At 36.2% G+C, this 17,541-nt stretch overlaps 1 protein-coding gene across 5 annotated transcripts in view; it reads left to right on the top strand.

The window, feature by feature from the left end:
* SLC25A21 (solute carrier family 25 member 21) overlaps nucleotides 1-17,541 on the top strand; it is a gene marked incomplete at its 5' end in the record, with an annotated part of 517,166 nt that overhangs the window by 447,526 nt on the left and 52,099 nt on the right. For all 5 annotated transcript variants that reach the window (XM_081290705.1, XM_081290707.1, XM_081290706.1 and 2 more), the window contains one exon: nucleotides 16,157-16,223. In XM_081290705.1, the coding sequence (XP_081146831.1) occupies nucleotides 16,157-16,223 (67 nt within the window). The remainder of the gene's footprint in view (nucleotides 1-16,156; nucleotides 16,224-17,541) is intronic.

The raw sequence follows: 17,541 nt of genomic DNA on the forward strand, positions 1-17,541 counted from the left end.
CCTACATTCTTCAGCTCATACAACTGTAGGTGTAGTCCTGCTTGCTTTACAGAGGGGGCTACTTCCTGTTGTACCTGTTCTGCAAAGTGCAAGACTGTTAGCAGAATGAGAGGAACGTGCTCTCGTTAAAATTTTGTTCTTGGGCTGGGGATGTGGCTCAAGCGGTAGCGCGCTCGTCTGGCATGCATGCAGCCGGGTTCGATCCTCAGCACCACATACAAACAAAGATGTTGTGTCCGCTGAGAACTAAGAAAAAATAAATAAATATTTAAAAATTCTCTCTCTCTCTGTCCCCCTCTCTCTCTCTCACTCTCTCTTTAAAAAAAATTGTTCTAATGTTTAAACAGAGAAAGCATTTCTGCTAGGCTTAATAGAGGTGGAATGAAATATTAATCTCTTTTGAGAAAATGTAGGCAAGATAATAATCTGATCTTGTTATGTCTCAGTGTTATTCCTAAATAAACAAAAGAGGAAACCAAAAAGTGGCCCTCAGTGCAAAAAGCCCTCCAGCCACTCAGTCTTAAGGAAATGTGACATGCTACTATTCAATGACAGTGATTGGTAAGAATATCTGTAGCTCTCTAGTCTCAGAGACCAGAGATGGCCATAGCAGAAGCACAGATCATATCTGCAATCAGCAGTCTTTGTTTCCCCGAAAAGTGAAGATATTCTAATACAGAAAATGGAGAAAAGTGAGGGTGATCTCATGAAGTTCCCAGGAAAATGACCAGGTGGGGCTTCTGAGTCCTTTAGTTTTCTTCCTTTATAGAATGGACATTTGGATAAAAGCAGCCCTTGTCATTCACTTGATGGGGGAGTATTTGTTTCTGATTTTCTTTTTTTTTTAAAGAGAGAGAGAGAGACAGTTTTAAAGAGAGAGAGAGAGAGAGAGAGAGAGAGAGAGAGAGAGAGAGAGAGAGAGAATTTTTTTTTAATATTTATTTTTTAGTTCTTGGCGGACACAACATCTTTGTTTGTATGTGGTGCTGAGGATCGAACCCGGGTTGCACGCATGCCAGGCGAGCGCGCTACCACTTGAGCCACATCCCCAGCCCTGTTTCTGATTTTCAATGTGTAGTTCCTGGACCTTCTGCATCAGAATGGGTGGCATTAGAAATTCCCAAATCTCCACTCAGACCTACCACATAAGAATTTCTGAAGACAATCTCTAATCCCAAGAATCCTATTTTTTAAGAAGGTTATAAAACATATCTCAAAGACACCCTCAAGCTTTTATTGGCTAGGAGTAAGTCACTGCTTATGTCCCATATGATTGACAGCCAGGAGAATAAGAGCAGGTAACAAATCTTCATACCAGTGACAGAGAGAGTTCCTCTTTTCTGAGCACATGACCTCACAGGTTCTGTCAGAATGGAGAAGAGATGGGGCTGGTTGGGGATTAGGGGTAAAAATGGCCTTTGACATCACAGCCTGGTTGCCAATGGGGAATAATAACACATAAAGTATTCCCTTCCTTGCTTGCCACTTATTTAAGTCTACTTTCTTTATTCATCAATAGTCATTTTTGTGAAGTTTAGAAGAAACCAACTAAAGCAGAAAAAAATGGCATTTGGTAGGAAAATAAAAGAAATGGCTCTTAGAATAGTTTAAAATGCTATTTACAATTTTCTTCTCACAATGCCATCAGCCTTGGTCAATATTAGTCTATGGGAATATAATACATCTCTCTCTCTCTCTCTCTCTCTCTCTCTCTCTCTATATATATATATATATATATATATATGTGTGTGTGTGTGTGTGTGTGTGTGTGTGTGTGTGTCTTGTGGGGTTGTGGAATTGGGGATCAAACCTAGGACTTCACACATGCTAAGCAAGTGCTTTACCACTGAATTACATCTCTAGCCCTGAATTTTTCTTTTATGCAACAAATATTTACTGAGCATCTATTATATGTCAAGTATTATATTTGGCACTGGGGAGACATCAGTAAATAATACAGATAAAAATCTCTTTCCTGTCCTCATGGAGTTGCCATCCTGGAAGGAGAAACAGAGTAGATTAAGCAGGTATAGTAGAAAGCATATTTGAAGGAATAAGTTCTATAAAGAGAAATAAAACAAGCTGAAAAAAGAGTTAATACTCAAGTGGGCATATTACAATTTTCAATATAAGAAAGGTGCTATCAGCACCTCTAAAAAGGGACTATTTGTGCAAAAATAAGAAGAAAGTGAACAGTGGGCTATGGGAATCTGCAAGGGGAAGATCCAAGTATGATGCAGCTAGTGTAAGGGCACTAGATAGGGTATGCCTGATCCAAGGAATAGAAAGAAGACCCATGGGCTGAAGGGGAATGAAACAGGAGGAGTAGAGGCCTAGGAGAAAGGTATAACATAGTACGGTGGGGGACAGAGTACCTGTGCCTTTTACAGGGACCTTTGCTGTACCCTAAGGAGATTGGAAGACTTTGGGAGATTGAGAACAGAGGAGTGACATGATCCACTCTTTAATTTAATAGGACCATTTGGAACTATTTTGAGAATAGATATAGGGAAACCAATGAAAAGACTATTATACTGATTCAGGTGAAGTATGATCAGGGCTTGAGCCAGGGTAACAGAATAGAGGTGAACAAAAGAAAGGACTCAAGTATGAGTTCAAAGTTTCTGGCCTGAGTGATTGGAAAGATGGAATTACCATTAACTGACCTGGAAAACATTGTGTGTGGAACAAGTTTATGGACAGAGAATCTGTTGTTATTTTGAATACACTTGTTGTGGGTATCTATTAAAGATCCAGGTGGAGATTTAATGACTGGATGAACTGGAGAGGTATGACAGTTATCAGCAATTGAGTGACAATTAAGGTCAAAAGTAGATGAAATTACCATGGAGAGATGGAAAAGTTCAGAAATTAAATCTCTGGTATTGTTTTTCAAGTGTTTTGAATTCTTCTTAATTTATCCAACTAATGTTTTTCTAGGACACTGAATGAAATAGTTAACTCTTAATTATTCATTGATAATAATGTAGTAGGAAGTAAACACTTTGTCAAAGTGATCTGGAAAACTACATATTTCTGGAAGTCCACAAAGTATATATAGGCTTTAATTCATTAAAACCAGAAAGTTTAGTGACTATCCATTGATTCTGTGTTTTAAACAGTTAGCACTTAGCACTTTAAAAAATGATACAGGGGTCTACAACAAAAAGGGATATAGACCTCGGTTCAGCTATTCCTCTATTCAAAAACCAGCATTTTAGACCCTTCCAAAAACATACCAGGGCCTGGGAAGCAGCCTTCAGTCAACACTAGAGACACAGGAAAAGGGCACTAGAGCTGGGAGCAGAATGAAGTTTCCCAGAGAAATCAAAGCACAGGGTTCAAGAGCTGAAATTCTAGAGCCCAGTAAATTTATCTTCACATTCCAACACTACCATTTACTAGCTGTTTGGCTAGAAGGAAGGCTTCTTATTTTTTTAAGTTTTCTTGTCCTTTTCTGTTAAATGCAGGTAATATTATCTATTTCATACAAAAATTAAATGGGATAATGATTGTAAAGAATTTCACATACTTGGCTATTTTTCTTTTTTATTGGTTGTTCAAAACATTACAAAGCTCTTGACATATCATATTTCATACATTAGATTCAAGTGCGTTATGAACTCCCATTTTACCCCAAATACAGATTGCAGAATCACATCGGTATTTTTCTAACATTTCCCTCAATAGTTTCAATTTCAGTGGAATTCCAAGATATTATAATACTCTTCTTTTGAATGCTATTGGTGAATTGAAAGTCTACTAAATCAGACTAATTTGTAACCTACAAAATGACCTGATCCAACATTTGGTTATTTGGCAGCCTTAGGGCAATTGTTAATTTAGAGCATTTAACTCTGATACCACTAGGGGGCACTTCAAGAAATTGATTTTCGAATGGACTATAATAATTGGTGACCACAAAGAATGAAATGCTCTTCCAACTATAGTTTGGAAGTAGACAACTCAGTGCTCTTAGTGTGCAACATCTTTGGCACACTATACCACAAACATATATTAATAGGTTGTAGCAGAATTCCATAACAGGTGTGAACTTTTTAAGTATTGGGTCACATGTTCTAAGATTCCATTTATGAAGAATATCTCCTGAATTCTGAAACTTTCTGTCCCAGCCGCAGTCAAGTACAGCCTATAGTTAGGTCAAGGTATTAAATTAAGCAACTTTCAACTAACTCATTTCCATAATCACTTGTAATAGAGAATTGGCATAGACACAGAGACATTCTACTACAGTGGCAATGCTTTGAAATTAATTTGTTCACCTTTTGTACCAAGAATTGTCTATGCTGAGTAAAGAGCTAACATATGGTTCAAGGCCAAAGAGTGTGGCTCCAGAGCCCACACTCATTGCTTTTATTGACAAGTAATCCTGAATTAATGCTGAATTCCAGAGAATGGTGATAAAGAAGAGGAATGACCATTGTTCCTCAAGCAGTTTATAATGTGTATTAAATATAGTAATTGTGTAAATAAAAATACTCTATTCAGTTTAAATATACCAATTTTCAGACTATTTATATAGACATTGAGTCATGTCTGTGTATATGGATCTACATATATGTGTGTATATGTACATATAGATGTACAAGTTTGTTGTGTACAATATATATGTGCATTTAATATCATATCTTCTGAGCATTACTAGGCCCATAATATAATATGAAAGGCAACATCTTGATCAAATAATGTAGGCAGGGGCAATATTAAGGTTTGTTCTGCCATGTCAGAGATAGCCTCTTGGATAAAATTAAATTTTGGGACAGCGGAACTACTGTATCAATATGTGGCCCTAGAAAAAGGTGTCTAGCCAAGTATTTGGCCCAAAGTATATTAAATGAATAAGTAAATAAATGAATGAGAGTCATCTGATGAATGGGAAGGACAGAAATTAGACATAGAAGATGTAAGAAAAACAGGACTGATGAGTAGATGGGATTTATCAGAATGGAGCAAGGAATTTTTTCTGTGGGACTGATTTAGCAAAAAGTTAGCTAGGAGATGGCTGATGAAGGATTTTTCAACTCCTTGATCTGTCTGTTTACCTGTTCTGGCTTTCCCAAGTCCTAGTCCCAAAAAACAGGGGTAGGGGTTGGGGTGGAGTTTGTTTGTTTACTCCTTTTCCTCAAAGGTGTCATCCACAGATGGTCCTTCAGTGATTCTTATTTCCTAATGGAAATGTGTTTCATGTTTATGAAAAGAGAAGTATGTCATTGAAAATGAACATTTGCCATGAAAAGTGATAAGTCACTTACTGATCAGTGAGGCCATTAACACAAGCATTTTACCAATGTTATTCACCACTTTGCTTGTTTCTCAAATATCTTTTCACTTTTTCTTCTCTTAGCATTTTCCATCAATGTTCTGGTTCTTATATCATGCTAATGCTTTCCTTGGGCTGAACTGAGCAACATGTTTAGTGAGTCAAGCACCCTGCCAACTTTCCAGGGAATGGAGCCATAGAACTACCTCCTAAATGATGCTGACAGCTAAACTAATCTTTTTGTATCTTAGAAACTCAAAGTTGTAGTTTATTTTAGACACATCAACAAAATTTAATTGTTGTGGTAAAATCATACTAAAGATTCAATTAAAATATGTGTTGGGGAAAACTTTAAAGAATTTCTCTATACAACATATATTGAAAGTGGTATGTTTTAGAGTAACAAATATATCCAAGTACCATATGCAGAAACGTAATTCAATTAATTCTCAGTAATGTATAATAAAAACTATATTGTTTGTGCCTGAAGACCTGATACGAGTTGAGTAAGGAAAACTTTTGTCGGTTTTATGTCAGAATGTTAACTAAAAGCTTTATTATGTTACACTAACTTGAAGTTAATTTGCTGCCTTTAAAATAAAATTTGTGTCAACAAACTCTTTTCAAGCTATTTTTCCTCTCCTATGAAAGATACCCATTTCCCCGCCCCTTGTCTAGTGACTAAATTAAAATGGCCCAAAGATGCCTGCAATTTTGTGAATTTGGAATTGCAGATTTTACATAACTCAAATAACAGAGCCATGAGACCCCACTCTTTCACTTGGATTCTGTGAACTGCTAGACTTGTGAAGAGTAAGTGATGCCAGAATAATGCCCTAAAGGTGTAATGGCAAGCTAGAATTCTGCCCTGGGATATGCCATCCATCCAGCAATGGTGGTGCACTTGTAACCCAGGGGCCCTTGTTGTTTTAATTACAGAGTCCATACCATATGGGTAAGAAACTTTGATTTGATAGCAGGAGAAGAAAGAGGATATTGTATGCTTTCAATCAGCTTTGTATTAGGAGACCCTTAAAGGGAAAATGATGTTAAAGAAAGAAGGAGGAAGAAAACAACAAACTAGCAAGATCCCTATTTCAATATAATTTGGAGAAAATTACTGATTTGGATTGGTCATGTTGCCAGAAGAGATGACTCAAGGCTTCCACACGAGAAATAGAAATCAGGAGGATGCCTGAAGCCTGAAATGAGAACAAATTGTGAAGATATGATTGACTGTAAGGCTTCAAAATCAACCATACAGAGATGAGCTTGGATCATTGCCCAGAACAGAACTGAATGGTGATGTTCATTTAGGTTCTGACTGTTGAAACAAAATAAAATGTAGTAATTGTGCTCTGTTAGGTATACAGACGTGTTAATGCTTTCCAATTTCCCCAACTGGGGATCTGGTGTCACTTTCCCTGTCGCTCCTATTTCATGCTTCACCGATGAGTATTATTGCTGCTCTGGACATTTACTGAATGCCAGGTTTTTGGCAGAGAAGTAGGATCCAGGTGAAAACATCCTTCTCATGCTGTGTGTGTACTGCAGGTGGCTTGGAAAATGGCTTTTCAACTTGAAATCATTTCTGTAATTGACAGTTTCAGGCTCATATAATGTGCATCTCTATCCTGGCTTTCTCAGTTTAGAGTAACAAATATATCCAAGTACTGTATGCAGAAACTTAATTCAATTAATTCTCAGTAATGAATAATAAAAACTATATTGTTTGTGCCTGAAGACCTGATATGAGTTGAGTAAGGAAAATTTTTGTCAGTTTTATGTCAGAATGTTAGCTAAAATGTTTGTTATGTTATACTAACTTGAAGTTAATTTGCTGCCTTTAAAATAAAATTTGTGTCAACAAACTCTTTTCAAGCTATTTTTCCTCTCCTATGAAAGATACCCATTTCCCTGTTACTGGACTCAGCTTATGAATCTCAGCAGTTTGAGTGTCAAACACTTTACCTTTGGCCACCAGAGAAGTCCTCAGTTTCCATGGGCAGTAGATTTATACTTTGACCTTTTTCTCTCTTAGGAGGAAATATGTTTTGTTCACTATTTCTTTGCACGGTACTCAATTTCTCATGAATTTCTCTGTTGAAGTTTATAATAATCTTTCTGATAGACAACAGGGTTTGACTTTCTCTAAAGGTCAGTCATAAAATGGCCACTCTTCTTTCTTTCTCTGTGGGATCTACAAAGAAGAAAATATTCCACATTGTTGCTTCTAGAAGGTTTAGCCTAGCAACTCAGGAAATTTCCCAGCTTGCTTGTAGAAGTAGTCCAACTATACAAATGATTTCCAAACAAACAATTCCTACATACTAAATTAGAAAAATAACAGCAAAACCAACAAAGAGGTGACTCAGAGAGAAAAAAGGAGAGGCAGACAAACATGTAATTTTTCCACTTTTTTTTAGTTTCTTTACCTGAGTCAGATTTTGAGAATGTTAAACCCTCCCCCCGTCTACCCAGTGTTTACCACAAAGTCTTCAGATTTCAGGAGCTAAATGAAAGCAAGTAGCTTTTCTCCCCCATGTCATCCACATGGACTAAAGGTGTTGTCAGGTACTCAAAGTTTAATTAAGGATCTGCCTAGCTATCTGGTCTCTTGGTGTCTAAAATGCAGACTTTAAAATGGGGTAACCTTGGGGGTGGAGATGTGGCTCAAGCGGTAGCGCGCTCGCCTGGCATGTGTGTGGCCCAGGTTCGATCCTCAGCACCACATACAAAGATGTTGTGTCCGCTGAAAATTAAAAAATAAATATTAAAAAATTCTCTCTCTCTCTCTCTCTCTCTCTCTCTCTCTCTCTCTCTCTGTCTTTAAAAAAAATGGGGTAACCTAAAACTGGGCCCTAATAATGAAAGATGGCAGAAAGGTGTCTCTGCTGTCTCTTTGACTTTCAGCACACAAACCAGTGACCCTGGACACAAGCTGGAAACAACAGGAAATTCTGCATATCCTTGCTTCCATACAATCAGCATCATTTCATTGGTTGTTCTATGATCTTGTAGCCACCTATATGTTCAAGAGTTTCACACTTTAAAAATGAAGGTGGGGAGAATGGGTAAAATCATTTTGTGGGGTTTGGCACAAATCTGTATTTCATATAAGCTATGTGTGAGCTGTGTCTTTGAGAAAAACATGTGCAATGTACTTTTTGATCTTCATTTTATAGATGCACATAAGTACTACAAGGCCTGTTTGATTATTCAATTAAAAACAAATGTTATCCAATATTACATACTCTGTGTCTACCAGGTTTGTGAATGAAAACTCTCATTAGTATATTTGCCATCATGAGCTTATGGCTCTGAAGATTTGGTCCTCATGTTTGCTATATAACTTTGGTCTGCTAGCATCTCCATGTTCCATCTATGGTTTGAGGTCTCTTACAGATAATCATACTAATGTGCTATGGACTTCCTGATTAAAAAAAAAGTCTAAAAACATTTTTTGACAATTAAAAAAATTTTAAATTTATTTGTTCTAATAAGTTATACATGCCATCAGAATGCTCTTTGATTCATAGTACACAAGTGAAGCACAATTTTTCACTTCTCTGGTTGCACATGAAGTAGAGTCATACCATTTGTACAATCATACATGTACCAAGGGTAATGATGTTCATCTCATTCCATCATCTTTCCTATCCCCATGTCCCTTCCCTTCCCCTCCCTCCCCTTTGCCCAATCCAAAGTTCTAACATTCATCCCATGCACCCCTCATTATAGATTAGCATCCACTTATCAGAGAAAACATTTGGCCTTTTTTTTGGGGGGGGGGAATTTGCTTACTTCACTTAGCATGATATTCTCCAACTTCATCCACTTACCTGCAAATACCATCATTTTATTCTCTTTTATTGCTGAGTAATATTCCATTGTGTATATATACCACAGTTTCTTTATCCATTCATCTATTGAAGGGCATCTAGGTTGCTTCCACAGTATGGCTGTTGTGAATTGTGCTGCTATAAACATTGATGTGGCTGCATCATTATAGTATGCTGTTTTTATGTCCTTTTTATGTCCTGTTTTTATGTCCCACTGAGGAGTGGGATAGCTGGGTCAAAAGGTGGTTCCATTCCAAATTTTTTAAGGAACTCCATACTACTTTCCAGGTTGGTTGCACCATATTGCAGTTCCACCAACAATGTATGAGTGTGCCTTTTCTCCTATATCCCCGCCAACACTTATTGTTTCTTATATTCTTGATAACTTCCATTCTGACAGTGAAATTAAATTAAATTGTAGTATTGATTTGCATTTCTCTAATTACTAGAGATGGTTGAACATGTTTTCATATATTTTTTGGATGATTGTATATCTTCTTCTGAGAAGTGTCTGTTCAGTTCCTTAGCCATTTATTGGTTGGGTTGTTTGGGTTTTTATTTTGAGAGTTTTTTTTTTTTTTGGTATTAAGGTTTTTTGAGTTCTTTATATATCCTGGAGATTAGTGTTCTATCTGATGTGTGTGTGGTAAAAATTTGCTTCCAAAATGTAGGCTCTCTCCTCACCTCGTTGACTGTTTCTTTTGCTGATAAAAAGCTTTTTAGTTTAAATCTATCCCATTTATTGATTCTTAATTTTGTTTCTTGCACTTTAGGAGTCTTATTAAGGAAGTTGGGGCCTAATCTGACATGAAGATTTGGGCCTGCTTTTTCTCCTACTAGGCATAAGGTCTCTGGTCTAATTCCAAGGTCCTTGATCCACTTTGAGTTGAGTTTCATGCATGGTGAGAGATAGAGGGTTAATTTCATTTTGCTACATATGGATTTCCAGTTTTCCCAACATCATTTGTTGCTAAAACCATTTTTAAACAATTTTCCCATTCTCCTTCTAAGTGTTTTGCTGAACATTTAACAATTATCTTCTGTATGATTATGGTTTATGAATTATAATTTAAATTTTTTTCAGAAATGAGGTACTAATGGCTATACATATCAGAATGTGTTTAGTTTTAGGTTCACAGAAGACAAATTAAAAGCAGGTAAAATAGTAAAAATTTACTTTTAATTTCACATAACCAGAAATCTGGATGTAAGATGCCAGGCTTGGTTAATTCAGCAGCCCAGAAATGTCATTTAGACTCCAGTCCTTTATGCCTTTCTGTTCTACTGCCCTTACCTCACACATACAGTGCACAGGCATCTCATGGAGCCAGGACAACATCCTGCAAAGAGGAGGAACCACTTTGATTCCCATGGTGTCTTTTTTTATGGAGGCTGAAAATCCAAGATTTCCAGTACATATCTTTGATGGTCCCGTGAGCTAGGTTTGGGTCATATATCCATGCCTAAACCCCTCAATAGCAAGGAATGGGATTACTGTAACTGACTTGAACAATCCTGCTTCACCCCATGGGCTATAGAAAGGTTGATCTTTTGGATAATAAAAATTTAATTTTAATATTTAACATTATGTTTCAGTGCTTTATCATATTACATAATTTTATTTCTTCCTCATTGACAAAATTATCTTGACATGCTTCTTCTTCTTCTTCTTTGTTTTTTTAGGGGGTACCGGGAATTGAACTCAGGGGCACTCAGTCACTGAGCCACATCCCCAGCACTATTTTGTATTTTATTTAGAGACAAGGTCTCACTGAGTTGCTTAACACCTCACTGTTGCTGAGGCTGGCTTTGAACTCACAATACTCCTTTCTCAGCCTCCTGAGTTTCTGGGATTACAGGTGTGCACCACTGCGCCCCACTCTTGACATGATTCTTAAGGGCAAAATTTATCTTTAGGAAAAAAATTTTAATCTGTGGCCCGATTTTTTCTAATTCTTATACAAGCAGAATATATTTAATCAACGATTCAGAAGTTTTCACCAGAATGATCTTGTTCATCTTAGACCATTGCTATTAGTTATGCAGTCAGTGTTTCACTTTACTTTCCAGCAGAATTGAATAAAATTCAGAATAAAGACCTGATCTTAATTTGCCTTTTCTAAAATTTCTTCCAGAAATAAAAAAATGATAAGGCACTGTTGCAACATATATAACTTAGGTTTTTTTATTAAAATAATTTTATTTCAAGCTGGGCATACAGCTCAGTGGTAGAGCATTTGTCCAGGATATATGAAGCCCTGGGTCCTGGGTTCAATACCCAGCACTGCAAAAACATAGTTGCATATAAAGAAAAACTTCTGTATATAGTATAACCTTATGGTCAAAGACATGGACTGTGAGAAGACAAAGGAAATTAAGTCACTGTACACCATTTGGCAATGATGTGACAGTAGGCTTCCTGAAAAAGTTGAGACTATTATATATACATACATCTATATATACTTATTATTAACATAGCAACTAGTATATAAGAAGCAATCAACTAATTTTGACTATTTTTACTTAAAATAATAGTAATAGAAGTCCATAAGAATTCAGGTTAATATTTTCTTACACAGGAGAGTTAAAATCAAACTTATACCTTTTAGAAGTAACAACTTTGAGGAACAAAATTATGAGGGCTACCATGGAGTTCATACTAAAATTTACTAAGAAGTCTTACAGTGACTCTTGTGTCTCTTCCAAAGGTTTCTCCTATTGATTTGGTACAGGTCAAAATTTAAAAGCCGGGTGGTGCCTTTTCTGACTTATCAGGGAAAAGAGCTGCTGTCAATGCCACATAAACCTTCAGAACACCACTATCCACCCATCCAGCAAGTAGACTGAAGGTAGAAATTTGCTTCTGTAGAAATAAATGGGATGGATCATGTTAATATGGGTGCCACCAATTTCTTAATTCCTCTGATTATTGTCCTGAAAAGCAACATTCTGAATAGCAAGCCAAAGCTACACAGAAGGATAATGAACAGTGCATGTGGGTATATACTGCAGTCCTTTGGCAGGAAAAAAAATAAAAATATCTCCTTCATAAAACATTACAATTTCTTTTTAAAAAAATATGTGCATCACATTTTGCAAAAGGAAAACTCTCAATAAGTATTTAATCAAATCAGGCAAATAGTTTATCAGCTTGAGCTCTTGCTCACATTCTCTTGCCCACATTTTATATGTAACTCCTCTGATTGGCTCAAGGGTCAATCCTAACAGACAAACAAATCTCTTCTTATGAGAGGACATGGCAAGGAACAGCCATTTTTATTGTAGGGACCATGAGTTTTACTTTCTGGATCCAGGACTCTGGGCCATAAGTTACCAACCCAACTCAAACTCATTTAAGTAAAAAAGATAACTTATTGAAGACATTACTTGGTATCTCTTAGATTAGAGACAGAGGTAAAAAACAGATATTCAAAAAGGATCCAGATGTAACTAAGCATACAGAAATCTTGGCAGCAGAGTCACATTCACAATACAAAAACTCTCTTTCTTAACTTCTCCCTAAATAGTGTCTCCCTAAATAGTGACTTCCTTCTTTATTATCACTGCAGATTGCCTTTTTCCAAATGACCAAAAATATGACTGCCCTTAATATCATAGTCTTATATCTTAAGGCTTTAACTACTCAGAGCAAGACTGACCTTTTTAGTTCAAGTCCCAAAATCCTGGAGAAAAACTCTAATAGGTCTAGCTTCAATTAAATTAAATGAAATAAAGAAATAGAGTACCATTTGGATCCATTTGAGTAAGGTGTCCAGTCAACCTGTACCTATAAGCTGTGTCATATTGTAATAATATGTTGGTTCCAGTAGTTTTTTAATTTTTCTTTTTTTTTGCTTTTCCAACTTTATTTAGAAAAACAAATCCAGGTCCCAGTGTCCCCCACACCCTCCCCCTCCAGTAGTTTTTAAAAAAAAAAAAACTGGGCATGGCAGTTCTCCACAGACTTGGTACTGGCCCCACCAACTAACTATTCCATAGATGACTGCTGTCACATGGATATACTTTGAAAACAATGCAAAGAAAAGATGGTTCTCACTTCCCATTTGATAGCAAAGGCTGCCTGCAGTCCCTGAGATTTTCCAGTTAAAACTGTTCATTTGCTGTTGGAAAGCTCAGGGTAGTGGAACAGGGGGTGGTGGTGATTGCACATGAAAGGAGCCAAGCAGAGAGAAGGGAAGGAGGGCACGTCAAGGAAGCATCGCCAACATGAAGCAGAGGGCTCTGGACCTCCCAGCTCTTTTCAGATTAAATCCTTATGCTTCTTCCAGCTGCCTCTCTCTTCCCTCCTGCCTTACACCTCTTTTTAATATTTTCTCCCATCACTTTTAAAATGAAGTCCTTCTGTGTTACTTACAAGACTTCAGTCGTCTTCCAGAGAAGCAGTGCTGTACTTGAGGCAGAAATCTGAAGTAAGGCAGAGTTTGTCCCTTTAGAAAAGTACTTGCCTGTATCTTCTTCTTCTTTTTCTTAGAATAAAAGAATAGACCAATCATGGGGACCATTGAATCCTTCCACTGTTGTGTACATCCCATCTACAGCATCCCATTGCAAGTGGTCATCCAGGGATGCTTGCACATGCCAAATTGTAACTGCACTTTTCAGGAAAGCCCATTCTATTTTTAGATAATTCTAACTATTAGAGATACTACTTCTTTAAGCTCCAACTGGCCAAAAATCTGTCTTTTCTTGTTGCTTCCACCTGTTGGTCCCAGACCTACCACCTGGAAACAAACAGAAAGGTCTAATATATTTCCTACATGCTTGCCTTTCAAGAGATCCATCATGTTCATCACATTACCCCATAAAGCTGTTCTTCTCCAGGCTAACCAACTTTTCTACCTATAACTGTTATCTATCATATAGAATTTCAAGTCCCTCTATTAACCTGAACACTATTTTAAAAGCTTTACTTACTTTTATGTTCCTCTTCATTTTTCCCACATAACCAGGCATAATTTTTCAGATGTGGAAAAATCAGCACAAAAAGAACCAAACTAATAACTTCTTCCATTATAGATATAGACTGTCTACCAGAAAATCACATTAATCTTTTGGGAAGATCAAACCTATACTTAGTCACTCTCATACTGAAAATTTAAAAATAATTTATAATGAAATTTAGATGATAAAGAGGATTTAAATTTGACAAGTGTCTTGAGTAAATAAGTGTAGATGTGAGAATTTCAGGCATTGGTAGTTAAAATTGGAGTGGATGGGGGTGGGGCAATTCATGAACTCCCAAACCCCTTCAAATCATATGTCTCTGTTGCTTACTATCATAATACTAACATGATCCTTTAAATCAAAGTAATGGGCAGATGTCAGCTCAGGAGGCTGAGGCATGAATATCATGAGTTCTAAACCAGCCTCATTAACTTAACAAGGCCCTAAGCAACTTAGCAAGACCCTGTCTCAAAGTAAAAAATAAAAAGGGGGCTGGCCAACCTAGATGCCCTTCAGTAGATGAATGGACAAAAAATGTGGCATATATACACAATGGAATTTTACTCAGCAATAAAAGAGAATAAAATCATGGCATTTGCAGGTAAATGGATGGCTTTGGAGAAGATAATGCTAAATGAAGTTAGCCAATCCCCCCCCAAAAAAATGCCAAATGTTTTCTCTGATATGAGGAAGCTGATTCACAGTGGAGTAGGGAGGGGGAGCATTGGAGGAATAGACGAACTCTAGATAGGGCAGAGGGCTGGGAGGGAAATGGAGGGGCCAGGGGTTAGCAAGGATGGTGGAATGTGAGAGACATCATTATCCAAAGTACATGTATGTAGACATGGATTGGTATCAACATACTTTATATACAACTAGAGATATGAAAAATTGTGCTGTATATGTGTCATAAGAATTGTGATGTATTCCGCTGTCATTTATTTGTTTTAAAAAAATCAATAAAAAAGGGGGAGCTGGAGTTATGGCTCAGTGGTAGAGTGTGCTTGCCTGGCAAGTGTGAGGCCTTGGGTTCAATCCTCAGCATGCATATAAATAAATTAAATAAAAGACCTATTAACAACTAAATTTTTTTAATTAAAATAAATAAATAAATAATAAAAATGGCTGGAGATGTGGCTCAGTATTTAAGTGCCCCTTAGTTTAATCCCCAGGACCAATTAAAAAACAAAAGTGGCCCTATCTGTCATCACTTATGGACTTGTCGGGATAACTGATTACCTCAGAAAACAATGCAGAATATTCTATTTAAATATTTTCAGGTTTAAAATTAAGATATGGCATGTGTATGAAGATTCCTGGGCAGAGAAATTTAAAATTTTGAATCCTAAAATCTAATAAGAAACAAGTTGTGACTTTTTAAAAATCCAATCATAAGCATATACCACTCATTGTAGTTTTTCCCTTTCTCTCTTTTATAAAGGTCTGAATCTATGTCCTTGGACCCCTCAACATTCTTAATGATAGCTGGCCTGCGTCCTACTAGACTGCATAACGGCAAGGGAGTTTGAAAATTCTAACTGCCCTTCCTGAAACTCTTCTACTTCCATTATGGAAGTAGAAAAATTATGACTAATTCAGAACAGGACCATAGACTCATAAACACAGAGCTTGTTATTAAAACTAAAATTGAAGATTTCATTACCTTGTTAGCCTCAAAAAAGTTCAGTCTAGTGAATTTAGGAGTAGCCCTAACCTCACTGAATTATCAGAAGGGAAGAAATGCAAGACTGTTGACAGCTTGAAGCTACCCACCATACAACTGAGAAGATAAATTAATTCAAGATTCTTTAAAGTGAGAAGGGTCAATTTCACCTTGAAGGTATAACTCATGGTCATATTTAGCAATTTACTTAAGGGATTCCAGTCTCAGTGTCATTTATTCATTCTCTCAATATTGTAATCCTAGGAAACACAGAATTCATATCTTTAGAATTAAAACAAAGGAAATTTTCATGATTGGTAAATAATTAGGAAGACTTTATGATTTAATGGTGGAATTACCTATTTTCCAATTCCCTTATTTATATTAATTTTTTTTCTCTAACAGGTTGTTTGGTTTTTACAAGGGAATTCTGCCACCCATCTTAGCTGAAACACCAAAAAGAGCAGTGAAGGTAAGCATGGTATGCCTTCCCACCAAGTGAAAACAAGGTGTAGTAACAGCCTCAGCATTAAAATATCCCACAATAAACAAGGGGAAAGTAATAAGACTTAAACATAAAACACTAAAATCTTTAATGCAGAAATTATAGCACAATGTTTATTATAATTAGATTTGATCAATCTCTCAAATATATGTATCAGTTTGTAGATTTTTTTTCAGGTAAATGTACTCCCTTCTAATGAAGAAATTATGCAAAGGACACAGTGGTGAATGAAATTCATGTAATCAAACCACAGAAACCACAAAATAGCTTGGGCCTTTTCTCAAAGCGATTCAGACATTTTCCTTTGGAGCAGTAATTATTAAAGAAAGAGAAGTAGAAAAACCTTCTTCCCCAAATCATTCCCATCTTATAAAATAGACTATATTTCTTTGTATATGATTCTTCTATAGCATATTTATTTGTCATGTCAGCTTTATTTTTACCTTTAGTCTCCTCTTAAAGTTCTCCATTCTGGTATTTAAAAATTATTATTTCCACTGCCCAGACTTCCATTTCTTTAATCACTTAACTGTGGAGGTTTATGTACTATTTCCAGTTGAATATCTGATTAGTAGCAGAGAGATGTTCCAGAGCCTCCTAGGATTAAAAAACTATAGCTGTATTTTTCATATGTTCTCTCAGACAAAAATTCTGATTACAATGACTGACTGGCATTGCTCCCTTACCCCCAGCACTGACATAACCAAATAGGGCTTTGTCTTTCAACAAAAATAACATATACAGACATATTTCCAACTTTGTGTCATTTATCTTAATGACATAAAGATTTTTCACATTCCCAATTTATATTCCCAATATTCCTGAAAGGCAAGAAGGAACACCTTAAAAACTTTTACTAAATAAGAGAAGGGAATTACTGTGTTAAAAATTATTATGAAATAACTAAACATATATACACAAACATCAAACTTTTACATTATGTTAAAATAGTAATTTGGCAGAATTTAATTTGAGTAGAGAATTCAGAAAACAAACCTTTAAAACATACTTTCTCTATAAATTTTTCCTCTTTGTTGCTATAGTTTTGTGATTTTATATTATTACTTCAGTACAAATTTCATTATAAGGATCTGAATTGCAATACAGAATCTGGAAAAAGTTCACCAAAGTACACAAAAGGGCTGAATTGAATTATGAAATGGCTTCACTTGATAAAAGATTGCCCAAGTAAACAAACAGAGTAGAGTTCCTGTTCAAAAAGAAAGTCACTTTGTCTCCATGGAATAATATATTCATGTGTTCAGTATTTTGCATGTATAAATAA

This window comes from Spermophilus citellus (assembly GCF_964194105.1).
Source record: "Spermophilus citellus genome assembly, chromosome: 4".
Classification (NCBI taxonomy): domain Eukaryota; kingdom Metazoa; phylum Chordata; class Mammalia; order Rodentia; family Sciuridae; genus Spermophilus; species Spermophilus citellus.